Here is a 15,040-nt window from a genome sequence, read left to right as displayed (position 1 = left end):
AGGTTTTTGTTCCTGCTGATCGGGAACGGATATGTCATTTAAACCTGCACACCCCCTGGGCTGCCGATTGGATCTGGATGTACAAGGCGATGTTTACCAACTTGGGAATTCGCATTCCCTTCTCCCCCTTCCAAATGGTGCTACTGAACCGGTGTGACATGGCGCCGTCTCAACTGCATCCGAACAGCTGGGCCTCTATCCGCTGTTTCAAGATGGTTTGTGAGTATCTTGAGTTACTGGCCTCCATGGAGGTTTTCTTATTCCTTTTTGTTTTAACAAATCATTCCAAAGAGGGAAGGGCCAAGAAAGGATTCATGTCATTTCGATCAGCCCAAGGTTGGAGGATCTTTGGCCTGTTCGAGGATTCCTACCATGGCTTCAAAGATAAGTACTTCAAGGTTCGCTCCGCCACATGTCGGCATCCCTTCTGGCTAACTCTGGAGGGGGGAACGCTGCATCCCGACCTACTGGAGCTTTGGGACGGGGGCCAATGCATTCACAAAAGTGACGTATAAAGGGTTGTCCCCAGAAAACAAAAATATTGCCGACGTGTTGTTGGCTATGTTTGGAAAGAATCACGTTAATCCCCACCTCTTGATGGAGGATCCTGAGATGGGCAAAACCTACATTTGTGAGTCATCGGGTGGTCGTTGACCCCTACCCTCTATTATTGTTCATTTTCGTTTTATCATGATTTTAACTGGTGTTTTTGTTTTTGACTTTGCAGTATCCATGGCTGCCGATCAGGTTGGTCTCGATTACTTGATGTCCAAATTCCTCCTTGGGGATGACGAGGACAGCTCCACCACCCCGCCCGTCGATCCCCCGACTGCTCCCAGTCCTGAGGTTCAGTCTTGCGCTCCCCAGGGGGAAGTTGCTCGAACCAGCACTAACCCAGTTCCCCCGGTGGAAGAGGCCTTGGGGAGGGAGCGGGACCAGAAGTCACTATCATCGACAACCCCAATAAGAGGAAGCCGACTTCTTCCCAAGAGGGAGCACTCACCGTCATGGAGAAGAACTTTGATGCCAGTTACTTTATTGACACCCAGCTTCTCCCGGGAACTGAGGAGTTATTCGATGGTAGGGGACCTTGCCTCCCAGACCAAGTGGGTATATTGCACTTTGCTCCGAGCTGCCGCGATAGCGAGGAAAGCAGAGCCCATTTTGGCTGGCGCCCGAAGCCTGGAGGGCAAGCTTCAAGGAGCTGTTATGTCTATGAAGAAGATGAAGGCAGAGGTGACCACCTTGAAGGCCTAGCTAGCCACTTCTGAGGAGAAATTGTGGACTTCTGATGCGGCGGCCACCTGACTTTTTGAGCGTGAGCTCACCCTGGAGGGCCAGGTTACTGCTACGCAAGGTCGGGTGGCCGAGCTGGAAAAGGAGCTGGCTGCTTTGATGGCCTCGGCTGATGCTGCCAAGGCCGAGATTACTGCTCTAAAGAAGAAGGATAAAGAGACCTTGAAGGAGGCTAGGGACACCATCATGGCCACTGACAAGGCGATTAAGGCCTAGGTGAAGCCCTTGGCTCCCGAATTCGATGTGTTTGCTGTTGGTGCCTTCAAGACCATCAAGGATGGGAAAATTATCGACCTCTCCAAGAAATGAATTGTTTGTACTTTAGTTTTTGGGCCATTGTGGCCTCCATTTTTAGATCTTTGTTTTTTGCTCGGTAGCTTGTAAGACACAACTTTTGCCGTTCTACCATTTTGACGTTCTCAAGCCGACTTATGGCTTTTATGTTTGTAATTATTTCTCTTTGAAACAATTTGTCATGACAAAAAACGAAGCCGAGTTGTTGCTTTTATGTTTAAGTATCTGAATTCTGGCCTTATTTAGTAGCCGTTTATCGTAGCGTTTGCGACTTCGATGGCTCCCGGGGTGATCAGTCCCGAGGTGCCGTATTCTTATCGAATTGGTTAATTAACAAGGCAAAGTGATCTAAATAGTGCATTAAAACATTAACTTGGAAATGAGAAGGGAACAGTTAGTGTATTCTAAACATAATTTTATCATGCTAAGTCGTGATTTAGGTAAGCAACGAATGGAAATATAGTGTGACCATAAAACAAAACGGGCCTTACTAAATCGAGATAATAGCTGTCCGCCAGGTATGTCTAGGCTTCTAAAAGTAGAACCTCCTTAGGTTTCCCACATTCCACGTTCTCGGAACTTTCCTGTCGTCCAGTCGCTTCAACTTATAGGCTCCATTTCCGACTACTTCCTTTATCATGTACGGGCCTTCCCAATTTGCCGCTAACTTCCCTTCTCCTGGTGTCGGCATCCCCACATCGTTACATCGCAAGATCATGTCGTTTGGTTCAAAATTTCTTTTTAGCACTTTAGCGTTGTAATGCAAGGCTATTCTTTGTTTCAACGCCGTCTCTGACAAGTGGGCTATCTCTCTGTTCTCATCAACTAAGTCCTTATTCACGGCTTCCTCGACTCCATCCAGGAGTAGTCGTGGGCTCGGTTCTCCAATTTTCACAGGTATTACCGCGTCGACCCCGTAGGTGAGCCGGTAGGGCGTCTCCCCGGTGGAAGACTACTGCATTGTGCGATAGGACCATAGGACTGATGCTAGTTCGTTTACCCAGGCTCCTTTCTTTTGGTCAAGTTGCTTCTTAAGGCCCTGTAGGATGACCTTGTTTGCCGCTTCGACTTGGCCGTTAGTCTGTGGTTGCTTGACAGATGAGAACTTCTGCTTTATCCCTAAGCCGTCAAGGAACTCTCGGAACTTTTTGTCGGTAAACTGTGTCCCATTGTCCAAGACGACGACCTCAGGGACTCCGAATCTGGAGATTACTTGTCTCCACATAAACCTTCGGCAGTTTGCCGAGGATATGCTGGCCAACGGCTCAGCCTCCACCCACTTTGTGTAATGGTCGATGGCCACAATTAGGTACTTGACCTATCCAGGACCGACTGGAAAAGGTCCCAATAGGTCGACTCCCCATTGGGAGTAGGGTCGGGAGGCCATCAGCATGTTCAGCTCCGCCGCTGGCACTTTGTGAAAGTTGGCGTTTTCCTGGCATTTCCTACATTTCTTTACAAACTCTTGAAAATCTGACATCATTGAGGGCCAAAAGTAGCCGGCCCTGACAAGCTTCTGGGCTAAGGCCTCCCCCCCAATATGGTGATCGCAACACCCTTCGTGGACTTCGCTTAACACGTAGTCTGTCTAGTCGTGGCGTAGGTACTTCAACAGAGGTTGGTTCAGTCCTTTCTTAAATAGCTGGCCTTGTATTATTGTATACTTGGCTCACCTCTCTTCTTAGCGCTTTTGCAGCCTTGTCGTCATCAGGGAGCTTACCCTTTTCTAAGAAGTCGGTAATCGGATCCATCCATGAGAGGATGTTGGCTGTTTGGGTTATATGTAAAATGACTGTTGGTTCCTTCACTAAGCCCTGTATTAGAGATCGGTTCCCCATCCCTGGCTTCGTGCTCGCCAGCTTTGATAGGAGATCAGCTTTGGTATTCCTCTCCCTTGGAATGTGTTGCACCGCGACTTCATAGAATTCTTCGCTCATCTTTTTTACCTTTTTCAAGTATTTTTGCAGCAGGAAATCCCGGGCTTGATACATTCCATTAATCTGGGATGTGACGACCTGAGAGTCGCTGCACACCTCCACTTTGGTTGCCCCAACTTCCCTTGCTAAGAGTAGGACACCAATAAGGGCTTCATACTCTGCTTGGTTATTGGACACCGGGAACTCGAATTTGATTGATTGCTCGTATACCACTTCGATTGGGATCTCTAGGATGATCCCTGCTCCTCCAAATGTTTGGTTGGAAGCTCTGTCCACATGGGGTTTCCACCGTGTGCTCGGTACTTCGTGAGGGTTTCCCGTCACTTCCACCAGGAAATTGGCCATCACCTGGGCCTTGATTGCATGTCTGGGTTCATATTGAAAATCATACTGAGACAGCTTGATTGCCCAAGTCATCATCCTTCCCACCAGGTCGGGCTTTTGCAAGACTTGGCGGATCGCTTGATCCATTTTGACGATTACCTGGTGTCCCTCGAAGTATTGCCGCAACCTTCGGGATGAGGTCAAAAGCGCATATGCCAGCTTTTCCAGTTTACTATATCTTAACTCTGCCCCCTTGCAACGCTTTGCTCACGAAGTAGACCAGCTGCAGGATTTTCCCTTCTTCCCGTACCAAGACGGCTGCCAAGGCCTCGTCCGTTACTGCCAAGTATAAGAACAGCTTTTTGCCATCCCTGGGTTTGCTGAGGACTGGAGATGTCGAGATTATGCTTTTGAAGTGGTTGAAGGCCTCGTCGCACGCTGGGGTCCACTCGAAAACTATTCCTTTTTCATCAAGTTGAAGAACAGAAGAGCTTTAGCCGTCGACGCACCGAGAAATCGGGATAGGGTCGTGAGTCTTCTTGCGAGCCTTTGCACATCCTTAACACATCCTGGGCTCGTCATTCACAAGATTGCTTCGCACTTCTCAGGGTTGGCTTCGACTCCTCTCTGGGTTATCATGAAACCCAAGAACTTCCCGGTCTCCATGGCAAAGCGCACTTGAGAGGATTAATCCTCTGTTGTGGACTTCTAGGTCGCCAACGAGGTCTTCACCAGGATGTCATCGACATACACTTCTACAGACCTACCGATAAGGTTACTGAACACCTTATTCATCATCCTTTGATAAGTAGCTCATGCGTTCTTTAGTCCAAATGGCATTACCTTATAGCAGTATGTTCCCCCTGGTGTTATGAATAGCGTTTTCTCCTCGTCTGACTGATGCATCGGTATCTGGTTGTAACCAGAGTATGCGTCCATGAAACTCAGAAAACGATACCCCGCGGCCGCGTCCACTAGAGCATCAATGTTAGGGAGGGGGAAGGAGTCCTTAGGACATGCCTTGTTGAGGTCAGAATAGTCTACACACATCCTCCACTTCCTGTTGGCCTTCTTAACCAGGACTACGTTCGACAGCCAGGTCGAGTAGTCTAGTTCTCGAATGAATCCTGCTTCTAACAAGCTGGCCATTTGCTTGGCCACCTCATCGGCTCTCTCCTGGGACATTTTCCTTCGTCTTTGTGCTACGGGCTTGGCCTCTGCCTTTACAGCCAGGTGGTGTGACATGAACTGGGGGTCGATCCCGGGCATGTCAGCTGGTGTCCAGGCGAACAAATCGCCATTTGCTCGAATCATCTCCACCATCGGCTCTTTCAAGTTATGAGGGAGGTTTCTGTTCACAAAGGTGAACTTGTCTTCCGACTCACTGACCCTAAACTTTTCTAGGTCTCCTTCAAGCTCTGGTCTCAGTTTGTTGTCAATCATAGTGTCCAGATCAGCTAGGAAAACCCCAGATGCCTCTTTTGACTTCTTACTTAGGGAGAGGCTGGCATTGTCGCACGCGACCGCCGTTTCCAGATCTCCCCTAATGGATCCCACCGACCCATCGTCAGCCACAAACTTCATCATCAGCAACTTGGTACATATTACTGCCCCGAACTCATTGATTGTTTTCCTTCCCAAGATAAGGTTGTAGGCCGTGGAGTCCCTTAGAACAACAAACTCCGCCATTAAAGACCTCTTTCCTTGACCTCCTCCTATGGAGACCGGGAGGGAGATTGTTCCATCAAGCTTGATAAAATTATCCCCTACGCCGACCATCCCGTGCTGGTGAGTTTTCAGGTCGGCTTCTTGGAGGCTCAGGGCATCAAACACATTTCGAAACATAATGTTCGAGTCGGCTCCGGTGTCAACGAGAATTCGCTTGACCAAACCAGTTCCCACTCTTGGTGTTATTATTACCATGGGAAGGTTCTCCGGTACATCATGGAACCATTGATCCTCTGGCCCGAATGATATTGTTGGGACTCTCTTGGGGCAGGGCGCATGACTAGCTGATGACACGGCCAAGATTTTAGTGTCTTTCTTTGCTGCCAACTTCGATCTCGGTGCAGCGTCTCTCCTGACTACGACATTCACAATAGTGAGGCCGCGGTCGTTGTCCTCTTCGGGTTCAGGTCCTGGCTTCACAACTCGGCTTCTGTCGTCGTCAGATCGATCACGCTCTCGTCTCCTGGGTTCTCTTATGAACAGCGAGAACTCCACCAGCTTACCTTCACGGATCGCCTGCTCCAAAGCGTCCTTCAAGTCGAAGCAATCCTAGGTTTTATGGCCAAAACCCTTGTGGTAGTCACAGTAGAGGTTGTTTTTCCCTCCAGTTCTATCCTTGAGCTGACGGGGATTCAATAAGATACCTTTGTCGACTATCTGTTGGTACACCTCAATGATCGAGGCCGTTAAAGGGGTATAGTTAGTGAACTTCCTTACCCGGGAGAACGGCTTGAAGGGTTTAGTTGGCCCTCCATCTTTGGAGTGCTCCTTAGGTCTCTCCCTGTTCCCGGGTTGACAAGCAGGATGGTAGGCGGCTGCCGTTTATTGGCTGCGTCCACTTGGCTGACCTCCTCGTCGTTAATGTACTCTCTCTCCACATTTTGAATTTCCTGCATTATACACACAGGTTTGGTGGTAAGGTGTTTCCTGAAGTCTTCATTCAACAGCCTGTTCGTCAGGTAAAGGTTGGCCACCGAATCGGTCAGGCCGTCAATCTCTAGACATTTGTTGTTGAACCTATCCAGATACTTTCTGGTCGGTTCACCGCTTCTCTGGATCACCCCAGAAGGTTGATCGGGTGTTTAGCCTTGGCAATACGTGTGGTAAACTGTGCTAGAAAGCCCCGGGTTATGTCCACGAAGGTCGTCATGGACCCCTGAGGGAGTGCGTTGAACCACCGAATTGCCGGTCCCGCCAGGGTTACGGGAAAGGCGCGACATCTCACCTTATCACACATACCCTCCAGGTTCATCCTGGCCTCAAAGGCCGTTAGGTGTTCCTGGAGGTCCTGGGTTCCGTCATATCTCATGTCCGTTGGCTTGTCGAAGTGTTTCGACAGCCGGACTTTGAGAATGGTGTAGTGGAAAGGCGTTGCTCCCATGATTATGGGGTTTTGTTGCCTTCTCGGTCTCTCCCTGCTTTCTTCGCGGTCTTCTTCCTCAATGCATCTTGCTAAGGGTCGAGTATAGATTATAGGGTCTTATCATCTCTTCGGCACTTCCCTGCTTTCCCCCTGGCTCTCCGACTCTGCATGGATCGAGGGGAATCGGGATCCCGTTGTGCGTCTGGCGTGGTGCCTCCGGGGTCTTCTTCCTCGGGCCTCCCCTCTCCTTCGAGGAGACCGGGAGCGAGGTTGGCTCGGGCCGGGGTGGTAGCGTTCCCAGGCTGCCAACTCCCTCTCCAGATTTTGCACCCAGTGGTACAGCTCCTGCATTATTCTTGCGCTGTCGCTTCCCGTTACTCCGAAAGGACACCTTTCCCGGGAACGGGAGGGGAGCTCAGCCCCGCGGAAGGGGGATTTCATGCGTTTGCAGGAAGAAACCAGAGACGCCGCCCTGCTGGTCCAGGGGGCGTTCTCCTCTACGCGTGGCTCGCCTCCACCTTGTCCTTCCACTGGGCCCAACAGGAAGTCCATTCAGGCCACCTCAGCAAGATCCCCACAGATGGCGCCAATGTTCGTCTCGTCGGTATCGAACGGGTCAGGTATACAGAGTGTGAAGGAAATAGGGGACTTGGATCCGGGAAGCTGGAACGTGACTGGGCTTCCTGGGTTGACACCGGAAGGTGAGTGAAAGGGCTACGCGACCTCCCGAGTTGTTGCGGTGAAGAAGGGGGGAGCCAACTGCAAAAGGGACTCCGACGCCCAAATCAGAATCTGTACAAGGTGGCAGTAAAAGTGAGGGATTAGTGACGTACCGTGGAAGAAGGGTAGGCCCTCCCCTTATATATTCTGTGCCTAAGGCGGGTCCCACAGGGGCAGACCTGCCTTCCAAAAAAATTTTCATCCCAGCTATCGTGTGCCTTGCTGGAGGAGAGGAATTGTCCGAGTGTTCCCCTCGGTTCAGGTGTCACGCGCTCGCCGGGTTGGCCGCCTGGGCCAGGACATTGCGCCAACTAGATCGGACCGAAACTTCTGTGATAACAAATAATTATTCTAATATAGATTATTTATTTATTTAATTATATACTTGATTTATTATTATTTCTGTGTGACCAATATAAAATGAAAGAAAAAATAAAAAAAATTATAAAAAGACAAGTTCGCAGAATCATATTAGGCTATCCATTAAAGTTTACTATTCATAAAAAATTTATTAAAATTTGATAAGTATTTAATCAACACAAAAAAGTAAGTAATTTCACATTATTAAATATAATTTTACATTATTAAAAATATTAATAATAACTAATTAATAATTAACAATTTATTGACCATTAACACTCCCGTGTTTATAATTCATAGTCTCCAAACCAATTAGAGGTTACAATGGATTGAAAATATTTACTGCGACCTTTAATTTGCTTCAAGTTACATAAATAGCCATGGATGCTGCATTTTATTCCTTTTTAGAATTATATATATATATATATATATATATATATATATATATATATATATAGTATTAAAAATAATTAACAAAATTTAAAAATTTTATCTTTTACACTGTATAAACATATTTTTTCAAATTTTTTATCTGGATACTTTTGTTTAGAAAAATAATATTTAAATCACATTGTAGCATATCTTTTGTATTTTTTATTGATAAAAATGAAATTTTAATCTCAAATTCATTTAACTTGTGAGTTATATAATTGAGCCAAAATTATTTACTTTTAAATGAGTTATATTTTTTGGATTAACTAATTCTTATGAACTAATTTAACAATCGCAGTCCATCGTAAATACAGTAATGAGTCTAGTTATACATACTATTATATTTAGTGTATATAATTTATTTTCTGAATAAATAATTAAATTTGTCTAATATGATCATTAGTTATTAAAAGATTTTTTAATTAAATACGTTAAAATTTATTGATGTGACGTATTAAATAATATTACAACATACATTTTATAGTCTTAATTAATTTTATATAATAAATTTATAAAATTAAATTAAACTAATCTAAAATTAAAAAATTATAATACCTCAAGATCTTTTTAATTATGATTAATTTGATTTAATTTTATAAATTTATCTTATTATTAATTAATTAAAACTGTTAAGTATGTGTCAGTACGTATGATGTCACTTAATATATAATATTATCAAATTTGATATTATCAATAATAAAAGTGACAAAAAATAAATATAACTAATTTAAAATTTGTGAAGAACGAATTTAATTAAAAAAATTATAAACTAATTTAAAAATAAATAATATTTTAAGAACGAATTTTTTTATTTATTTCTTTTTTCTAACATTTTGTAAACGACAAAATGTTTTGCACTAAACTTTTTTCATTATATTATAAAAACTAAATTAAAAGATATAAAATAATTATTTGTATACTAAAATTAGTTATTTAAATTATTTATTATGTGATTTTATATAAATATATATGTAATTTAATTTATTTTTAATATATATTTTATACTAATAATTAATTTTGACCTGTATTTAGTATACATGTAAAAAATATTATATGATAAATTCATAATGCATATTTATACTTGTATTTATATACGGTGTTGATATCTTACAACAAAAATGCAAAACTGATTTCCCTCGCTGAAAATGAAGTACAAATGCAGCCAAGCAGAGTGAGGCGATTGTGGGAGAAAGTGCTTTAAAGAAAACATTTCTATGACAGTAACTTTTGTTTGTTTGCAATAATTAAGCATTTTCTTTCTTCCTTCAATCCATTTCTTGCTCCCATTTGCTATAATACGCCATTGGTGGCGAGTTCCTCTGCTCCTTTGGCCTCATCATAAGCCAACAAAAGTGATTTCATTTGAGAGCTTCTTTGGTACAGCTTTGAGTGAACCCAATCTTTTTCTCTGCCATCACTCTTCTTCCTCTCTCATATCCTCATCAATTATATATTATATCAATTGGATCTTCCTCATCTGGTTCTTCCCATTTACCGGATCTCAGATTCAGAGGTCTTTCTTATAATAGTAATAATAATAATAAATAATATTCCTTTCATTGGGTGTGTAATATTATTGGTTCTCTCTGAGTTGTATTTTCCTGAAACCTCTTCAATGTGTGTCTTTCTTTTTTAGTTCCTTTGAGAGAGTTAACATGGTAGAAAGCATGCAGAGTTGTTGCAGTCAAAGCCTCAAAGGGTCAAGAGGGTACATATCAACAAGTTTTCAGCTTTGAAAAGCACTTCTTAGGACAAATAAGATTGCTTTTATTTCTTTCTAGTACTTGTCAAAAATTTTCTGTATCTACTGTGAACACTGAACACCTTTTCCTTTTTCACAGCTTTTTTTTTAATTATTATTTTCCAGAGCACTTGTTCTTTCACTTTTACTGAAGCTTCATTATCTCCTAGTCCTTAACCATAATACTTTACCTTACCAACTTGGTTATTGCTTCCAAATCTCATTGTTGAACCATAAGGGTCCTCTAAAGTCTCAATCTTTTATGGAGTGCTGCAACAAGAGGAGGATGATGAAGGAATCTCCGGAATCGAACTTCATGAACAGAAGAGGTTCATCGTGTTTTCCAGATGAGGTTCTTGAACGTGTTATTGGGATGCTGAAATCAAGAAAGGACAGAAGCTCTGTGTCACTGGTTTGCAAGGAGTGGTACAACGCTGAGAGATGGTCAAGGAGGAACGTGTTCATAGGTAACTGCTACTCTGTGTCCCCTGAGATCTTAACCCGAAGGTTCCCAAACATAAGAAGTGTTACACTGAAAGGGAAGCCACGTTTCTCTGATTTCAACTTGGTTCCTGCAAATTGGGGTGCTGATATTCACTTTTGGCTTGTGGTGTTTGCTGAAAAGTACCCTTTTCTTGAGGAGCTTAGGCTTAAGAGGATGACTGTTACTGATGAGAGTTTGAAGTTCTTGGCGCGCTCTTTTCCGAACTTCAAAGCTATTTCCCTTCAAAATTGTGATGGTTTCAGCACTGATGGTTTGGCTGCAATTGCTGCTGATTGCAAGTAAGAACATAGTACATAAACTTCTTTGCTTTCTTCTTTTCAGTTTTTGTTTTTTCAGGCTTTTAATTTGTTGAATTTTCATTTCTAACGTATATTTAATTTTCCTCAGAGGTAAAAAGATTATTGTTCTTCTTGGTATGTTCCCTGCTGATGGAGTTTTCTTCATGTTCTTCTTTGCATGAATTTCAGTTTTTAATAATTCGGTGATGTTTACTGTTTTGATGTGAAATCCTTTGCCCTTTTTCTGCTCTGGATGATGTAATCAGGTTAATTGATGTGTTTACAACAATTATAGACTTTATTATCTAGTTTAAATTAACCTTTCCAACAAATTTGAATAATACTTTATTTACTCTTGTAGTTTTGACTTTCAGTTTGATTTATATCTCCCCCTAGATTAGCGATTCATCCTTTTGTTAGATTCTTATCTTTTTGAGGGGTCTTACTTGTTTTCCATTCGCACATGATGTGCTTTGCTTTGCTTTGACAGGAATTCCTACTAGTGAGATGTTTGTGAATTATGGTTCCCAGTGGAAACAGAATCCCACTATAGAGCCCTTTTTTTTATAAGGGCCACTTCTTTTTCTGCATGATGCAATTAACATTTTAGAATCAATAGAATGGGAATATGGTGATATTCCTTGAATGGGAACATAGCTCTGACTCAGGGAATCAACTAACTTTTAAATTTTAATGATCTAGAAAGTGGGATGCTGGGAATGAGAATAGGCTTGGTAGAGGTTAATTTTATGGCTGATTTTGGAGCAAAGTTCATATGGATATTGCATATTGCTCTATGAGTAATTATAATGCTATGCAAGAATGTTAAACTTCCTATTAGTTCATGAATTGGTTGATTGAAACTCACTGATGAATAGGGAATCTAAAAAACATTATGTAGAATTTGAATTTCTTATCATTTACATGCTTATCTTCTGATATAATAGGACAGCCTTGTAATTCTACTTTCAGATGTTTGATTTAAAATTTGTGCTTTCACAAGGGACCTAGTGTAATTCGAACAGTGCGTATAAGTGAAAGCAGTAGCAGTGTGAAAAGTGTGATTACAATATTTATATCAATACTTTTCTCCAAGCTTTTTCACTTATGAACCTAAGAAATCTTGTGTCATGATATCATCATGTCCAGTAATTTTAGAAAAAATAGATATTAGTTCCATTATGTTGCATTATTTTCAGAATTCTTCAATTGCCCCATCAATAATTTTCTGCACTCTACTTGGTTGTAGGAATTTAACTGAGCTTGACATACAAGAGAATGTCATTGATGATAAAAATGATAATTGGTTGACTTGCTTCCCGGAAAGCTTCACATCGCTGGAAGTACTGAACTTTTCCATCCTTCACAATGATGTAAATTTTGATGCACTTGAGAAGCTTGTTGCTAGGTGCAAATCATTGAAGACTTTGAAGCTTAATAAAAGTATAACACTGGAACAGTTACAAAGGCTACTTTTTAGAGCTCCCCAGTTATGTGAGCTTGGTACTGGCTCATTTTCACAAGAGCTGACAACACAGCAGTACTCGGAGCTTGAAAGCGCCTTCAGCAATTGTAAAAATCTTAACACCCTTTCTGGATTATGGGTAGTTACACCGCAGTATCTCCCAGTTCTGTACCCCGCATGCGCAAATCTGACTTTCTTGAATTTTAGTTATGCTCCCCTGGACAGTGATGATATTGCTAAGCTTCTTGTTCATTGCGCCAATATTCGGCGCCTATGGGTACGAATCTTTTTGCCTAGTGTTCCTTGTTACATAGTTTCTAATTTATATTGAAGTTTCTACTACTAAAGACCTATGCGGCATGCTTTTCTTCTGAATTAATTCATGTATTATTGGTGTCCTTTGTTTCTGACATGCACATTCACACAACCAAAGATTTAGCATCATGCACAAATGTGTTTAACTTGGTTGTAATTGTCCAATTGAAGGTGCATGGGTGGAATGTTTATACAGTTTCCCGTTAATGCAAATGAAAATGAAGTGTTGTTTCTGTCTCACTAGCTAAATATCTGATACAGGTTGTGGACACAATTGAAGATAAGGGGTTGGAAGCTGTAGGAACACACTGCCCACTGCTTGAGGAACTGCGTGTATTTCCTGCAGATCCCTTTGCTGAGGGTGATGCCCGCGGTGTTACTGACTCGGGCTTTATTGCTGTCTCTCAAGGATGCCGAAATCTTCACTATGTCCTCTACTTTTGCCGGCACATGACCAATGCTGCTGTTGCCACTGTTGTGCAAAACTGCCCTGACTTCACTCATTTCCGGCTCTGTATTATGAACCCCGGCCAACCGGATTACCGGACAAGCGAACCGATGGATGAGGCTTTTGGAGCAGTTGTTAAGACTTGCAGCAAACTCCAGAGGCTTGCAATATCTGGTTTACTGACCGACCTTACATTTGAGTACATAGGGAAGTATGCAAAAAACTTGGAAACTCTTTCAGTTGCCTTTGCTGGAAGCAGTGATTGGGGTATGCAGTGTGTACTAGAAGGGTGTCCGAAGCTGAGGAAACTTGAGATAAGGGACTGCCCATTTGGGAATGCTGCACTTCTTTCGGGGTTGGAAAAGTACGAGTCGATGAGGTCGCTGTGGATGTCAGATTGCAAAGTGACAATGAATGGATGTAGATTGTTGGCTAAGGAAATGCCAAGGTTGAATGTTGAGGTAATAAAGGAAGACGGCAGCGATGATAGCCAAGCCGAAAGGGTCTATGTGTATCGTTCCGTTGCTGGACCCAGAAGGGATGCTCCTCCATTTGTTCTCACTCTCTAAGTGCTCTGTAATCTCTCTCTCTCTCTCTAATTCAATATAGACTACTAAGCACTCATTGACACACCACAAGTCCATTGATTTGCATTAAATGTGACATGTTCTATTGTTTCTCATGAATATGATCCTACTCCTTGAAAGTTAGATGACTGGTAAAACATAATAGGCTTGTTCTGCATCATACATTATACGCTTTACCAATTGCATGGTTCGGTATCCATGTAGGGATCACATCAAACCTATAACAATCTAACTGAAAGTAGTAGCATCATTCCAAAAATTTATGTGGCGTGCTATGCTAGATTAGTGTTCAGAAATCAGAACCCTCAAGCAACAAATTAAAGTTTGTATTTTTATTTTCACCCTTCATTAATCCCATGTGTAAGTAATAATTTAGATTTTGATGTGTACTACCCAGGGGACAAAATCTGCAAATTGATGACGAATAGCATCAATAATTTGAAGAAAAAGAGAGAGGGTTCTGCAATGTTACAAGTTGAATGATGTTGGAAGTAGTTGGGGCTTATCCATAGATTGATTGTTGTGTTGTTGGTACATCAAATCGAAGGAGCAAGGACGAGAGAAAAGGTTCAAGACTCAAGCGAGACACTGCAAAGTCCACTTTTTTTAGTTGCTATAATAATTGTACCAAGTGGGACCCACACACAGTGGAGACTAGATGAGCACATTAAGAACAACACCAATCATTCTCAACAATATCCACATGACGATCAGATCAGATCAGATCATGCCAGAAGATGAGGTAGTCGTGGATCTGGTCTATCTTGATGCTTATTCAAGACATTTTTTTTTCTTCTGCCAATTTAATTATTTATTCATGAAAGAATAGCTTTCGCTTCTGATAATGGAGGAAATCCATGGAAATTAATGAGATTATTTATTATTATTTATTTTACACAGAGAGAAGTCATATATGTATCACTGTATCAGAGGACAAATTATAGTGCCATTGTTGACATGTTTTACTAAATCGCTGAATAACTTGGTGTTGGTGACTACTACCTCCTCTTAAAGAGAGTTTTCTATCTTTTTTTTTTGGGAGAAATGTTAGAAGTTATTAAAATTTATTTGCCATTATTTAGCTATTAACATAATTTTTTTAGTTTAGTAATTTAATAATATATTTTATTCTATATTTGTCAAAAATAATAAATTCTGATAGTCTTTTAGTATTTTATTTTTTTCAGGGTAATCTCTATTCTCAGATATAATTTATACTTATCTTTCATGTATAAATATCATAGTAT

The 15,040-nt window shown here is 41.9% G+C and overlaps 2 protein-coding genes across 4 annotated transcripts; one reads left to right on the top strand and one right to left on the bottom strand.

The window, feature by feature from the left end:
• Positions 1–2,122: 2,122 nt before the first annotated feature.
• Positions 2,123–3,998, bottom strand: LOC140183591 (uncharacterized). Its single transcript, XM_072232049.1, has 3 exons — positions 3,264–3,998; positions 2,591–2,908; positions 2,123–2,542 (listed from the first exon to the last, which is right to left on the bottom strand). The coding sequence occupies exons 1-3, from the start codon at positions 3,996–3,998 to the stop codon at positions 2,123–2,125; spliced, it is 1,473 nt and encodes a 490-aa protein (XP_072088150.1).
• Positions 3,999–9,509: 5,511 nt separating this feature from the next.
• On the top strand, positions 9,510–14,791 carry LOC112791378 (protein TRANSPORT INHIBITOR RESPONSE 1). Of its 3 annotated transcripts, XM_025834188.3 has the most exons (6): positions 9,559–9,967; positions 10,091–10,162; positions 10,434–10,978; positions 12,228–12,720; positions 13,020–13,782; positions 14,191–14,791. In XM_025834188.3, exons 3-5 carry the CDS (start codon positions 10,458–10,460, stop codon positions 13,773–13,775), a joined length of 1,770 nt encoding a protein of 589 aa, XP_025689973.1. In that variant the 5' UTR covers positions 9,559–9,967; positions 10,091–10,162; positions 10,434–10,457; the 3' UTR covers positions 13,776–13,782; positions 14,191–14,791. The 3 variants fall into 3 exon arrangements, with proteins under 3 accessions (XP_025689970.1, XP_025689973.1, XP_025689971.1); XM_025834186.3 differs by having other exon boundaries at positions 9,564–9,967; positions 10,091–10,978; XM_025834185.3 differs by having other exon boundaries at positions 9,510–10,978.
• The last annotated feature ends 249 nt before the right edge of the window (positions 14,792–15,040 follow it).

Source organism: Arachis hypogaea, chromosome 3, assembly GCF_003086295.3.
Source record: "Arachis hypogaea cultivar Tifrunner chromosome 3, arahy.Tifrunner.gnm2.J5K5, whole genome shotgun sequence".
Taxonomy (NCBI): domain Eukaryota; kingdom Viridiplantae; phylum Streptophyta; class Magnoliopsida; order Fabales; family Fabaceae; genus Arachis; species Arachis hypogaea.
The sequence above is the reverse complement of the archived record's forward strand: the minus strand, read 5'-3'. Positions and strand labels throughout refer to the sequence as shown.

What these genes read in the sequence shown, in the direction of transcription:
- LOC140183591 (XM_072232049.1), bottom strand. Translation starts at nt 3,998, where the DNA reads ATGGATCAAGCGATCCGCCAAGTCTTGCAAAAGCCCGACCTGGTGGGA. An exon ending in CAAAAGCGCTAAGAAGAGAG is followed by an intron (nt 2,909 to 3,263) that starts GTGAGCCAAGTA and finishes GGTCCTGGATAG; the next exon opens with GTCAAGTACCTAATTGTGGC. An exon ending in ACCAAAAGAAAGGAGCCTGG is followed by an intron (nt 2,543 to 2,590) that starts GTAAACGAACTA and finishes ACAATGCAGTAG; the next exon opens with TCTTCCACCGGGGAGACGCC.
- LOC112791378 (XM_025834185.3), top strand. Translation starts at nt 10,458, where the DNA reads ATGGAGTGCTGCAACAAGAGGAGGATGATGAAGGAATCTCCGGAATCG. An exon ending in GCAATTGCTGCTGATTGCAA is followed by an intron (nt 10,979 to 12,227) that starts GTAAGAACATAG and finishes ACTTGGTTGTAG; the next exon opens with GAATTTAACTGAGCTTGACA. An exon ending in CCAATATTCGGCGCCTATGG is followed by an intron (nt 12,721 to 13,019) that starts GTACGAATCTTT and finishes TATCTGATACAG; the next exon opens with GTTGTGGACACAATTGAAGA.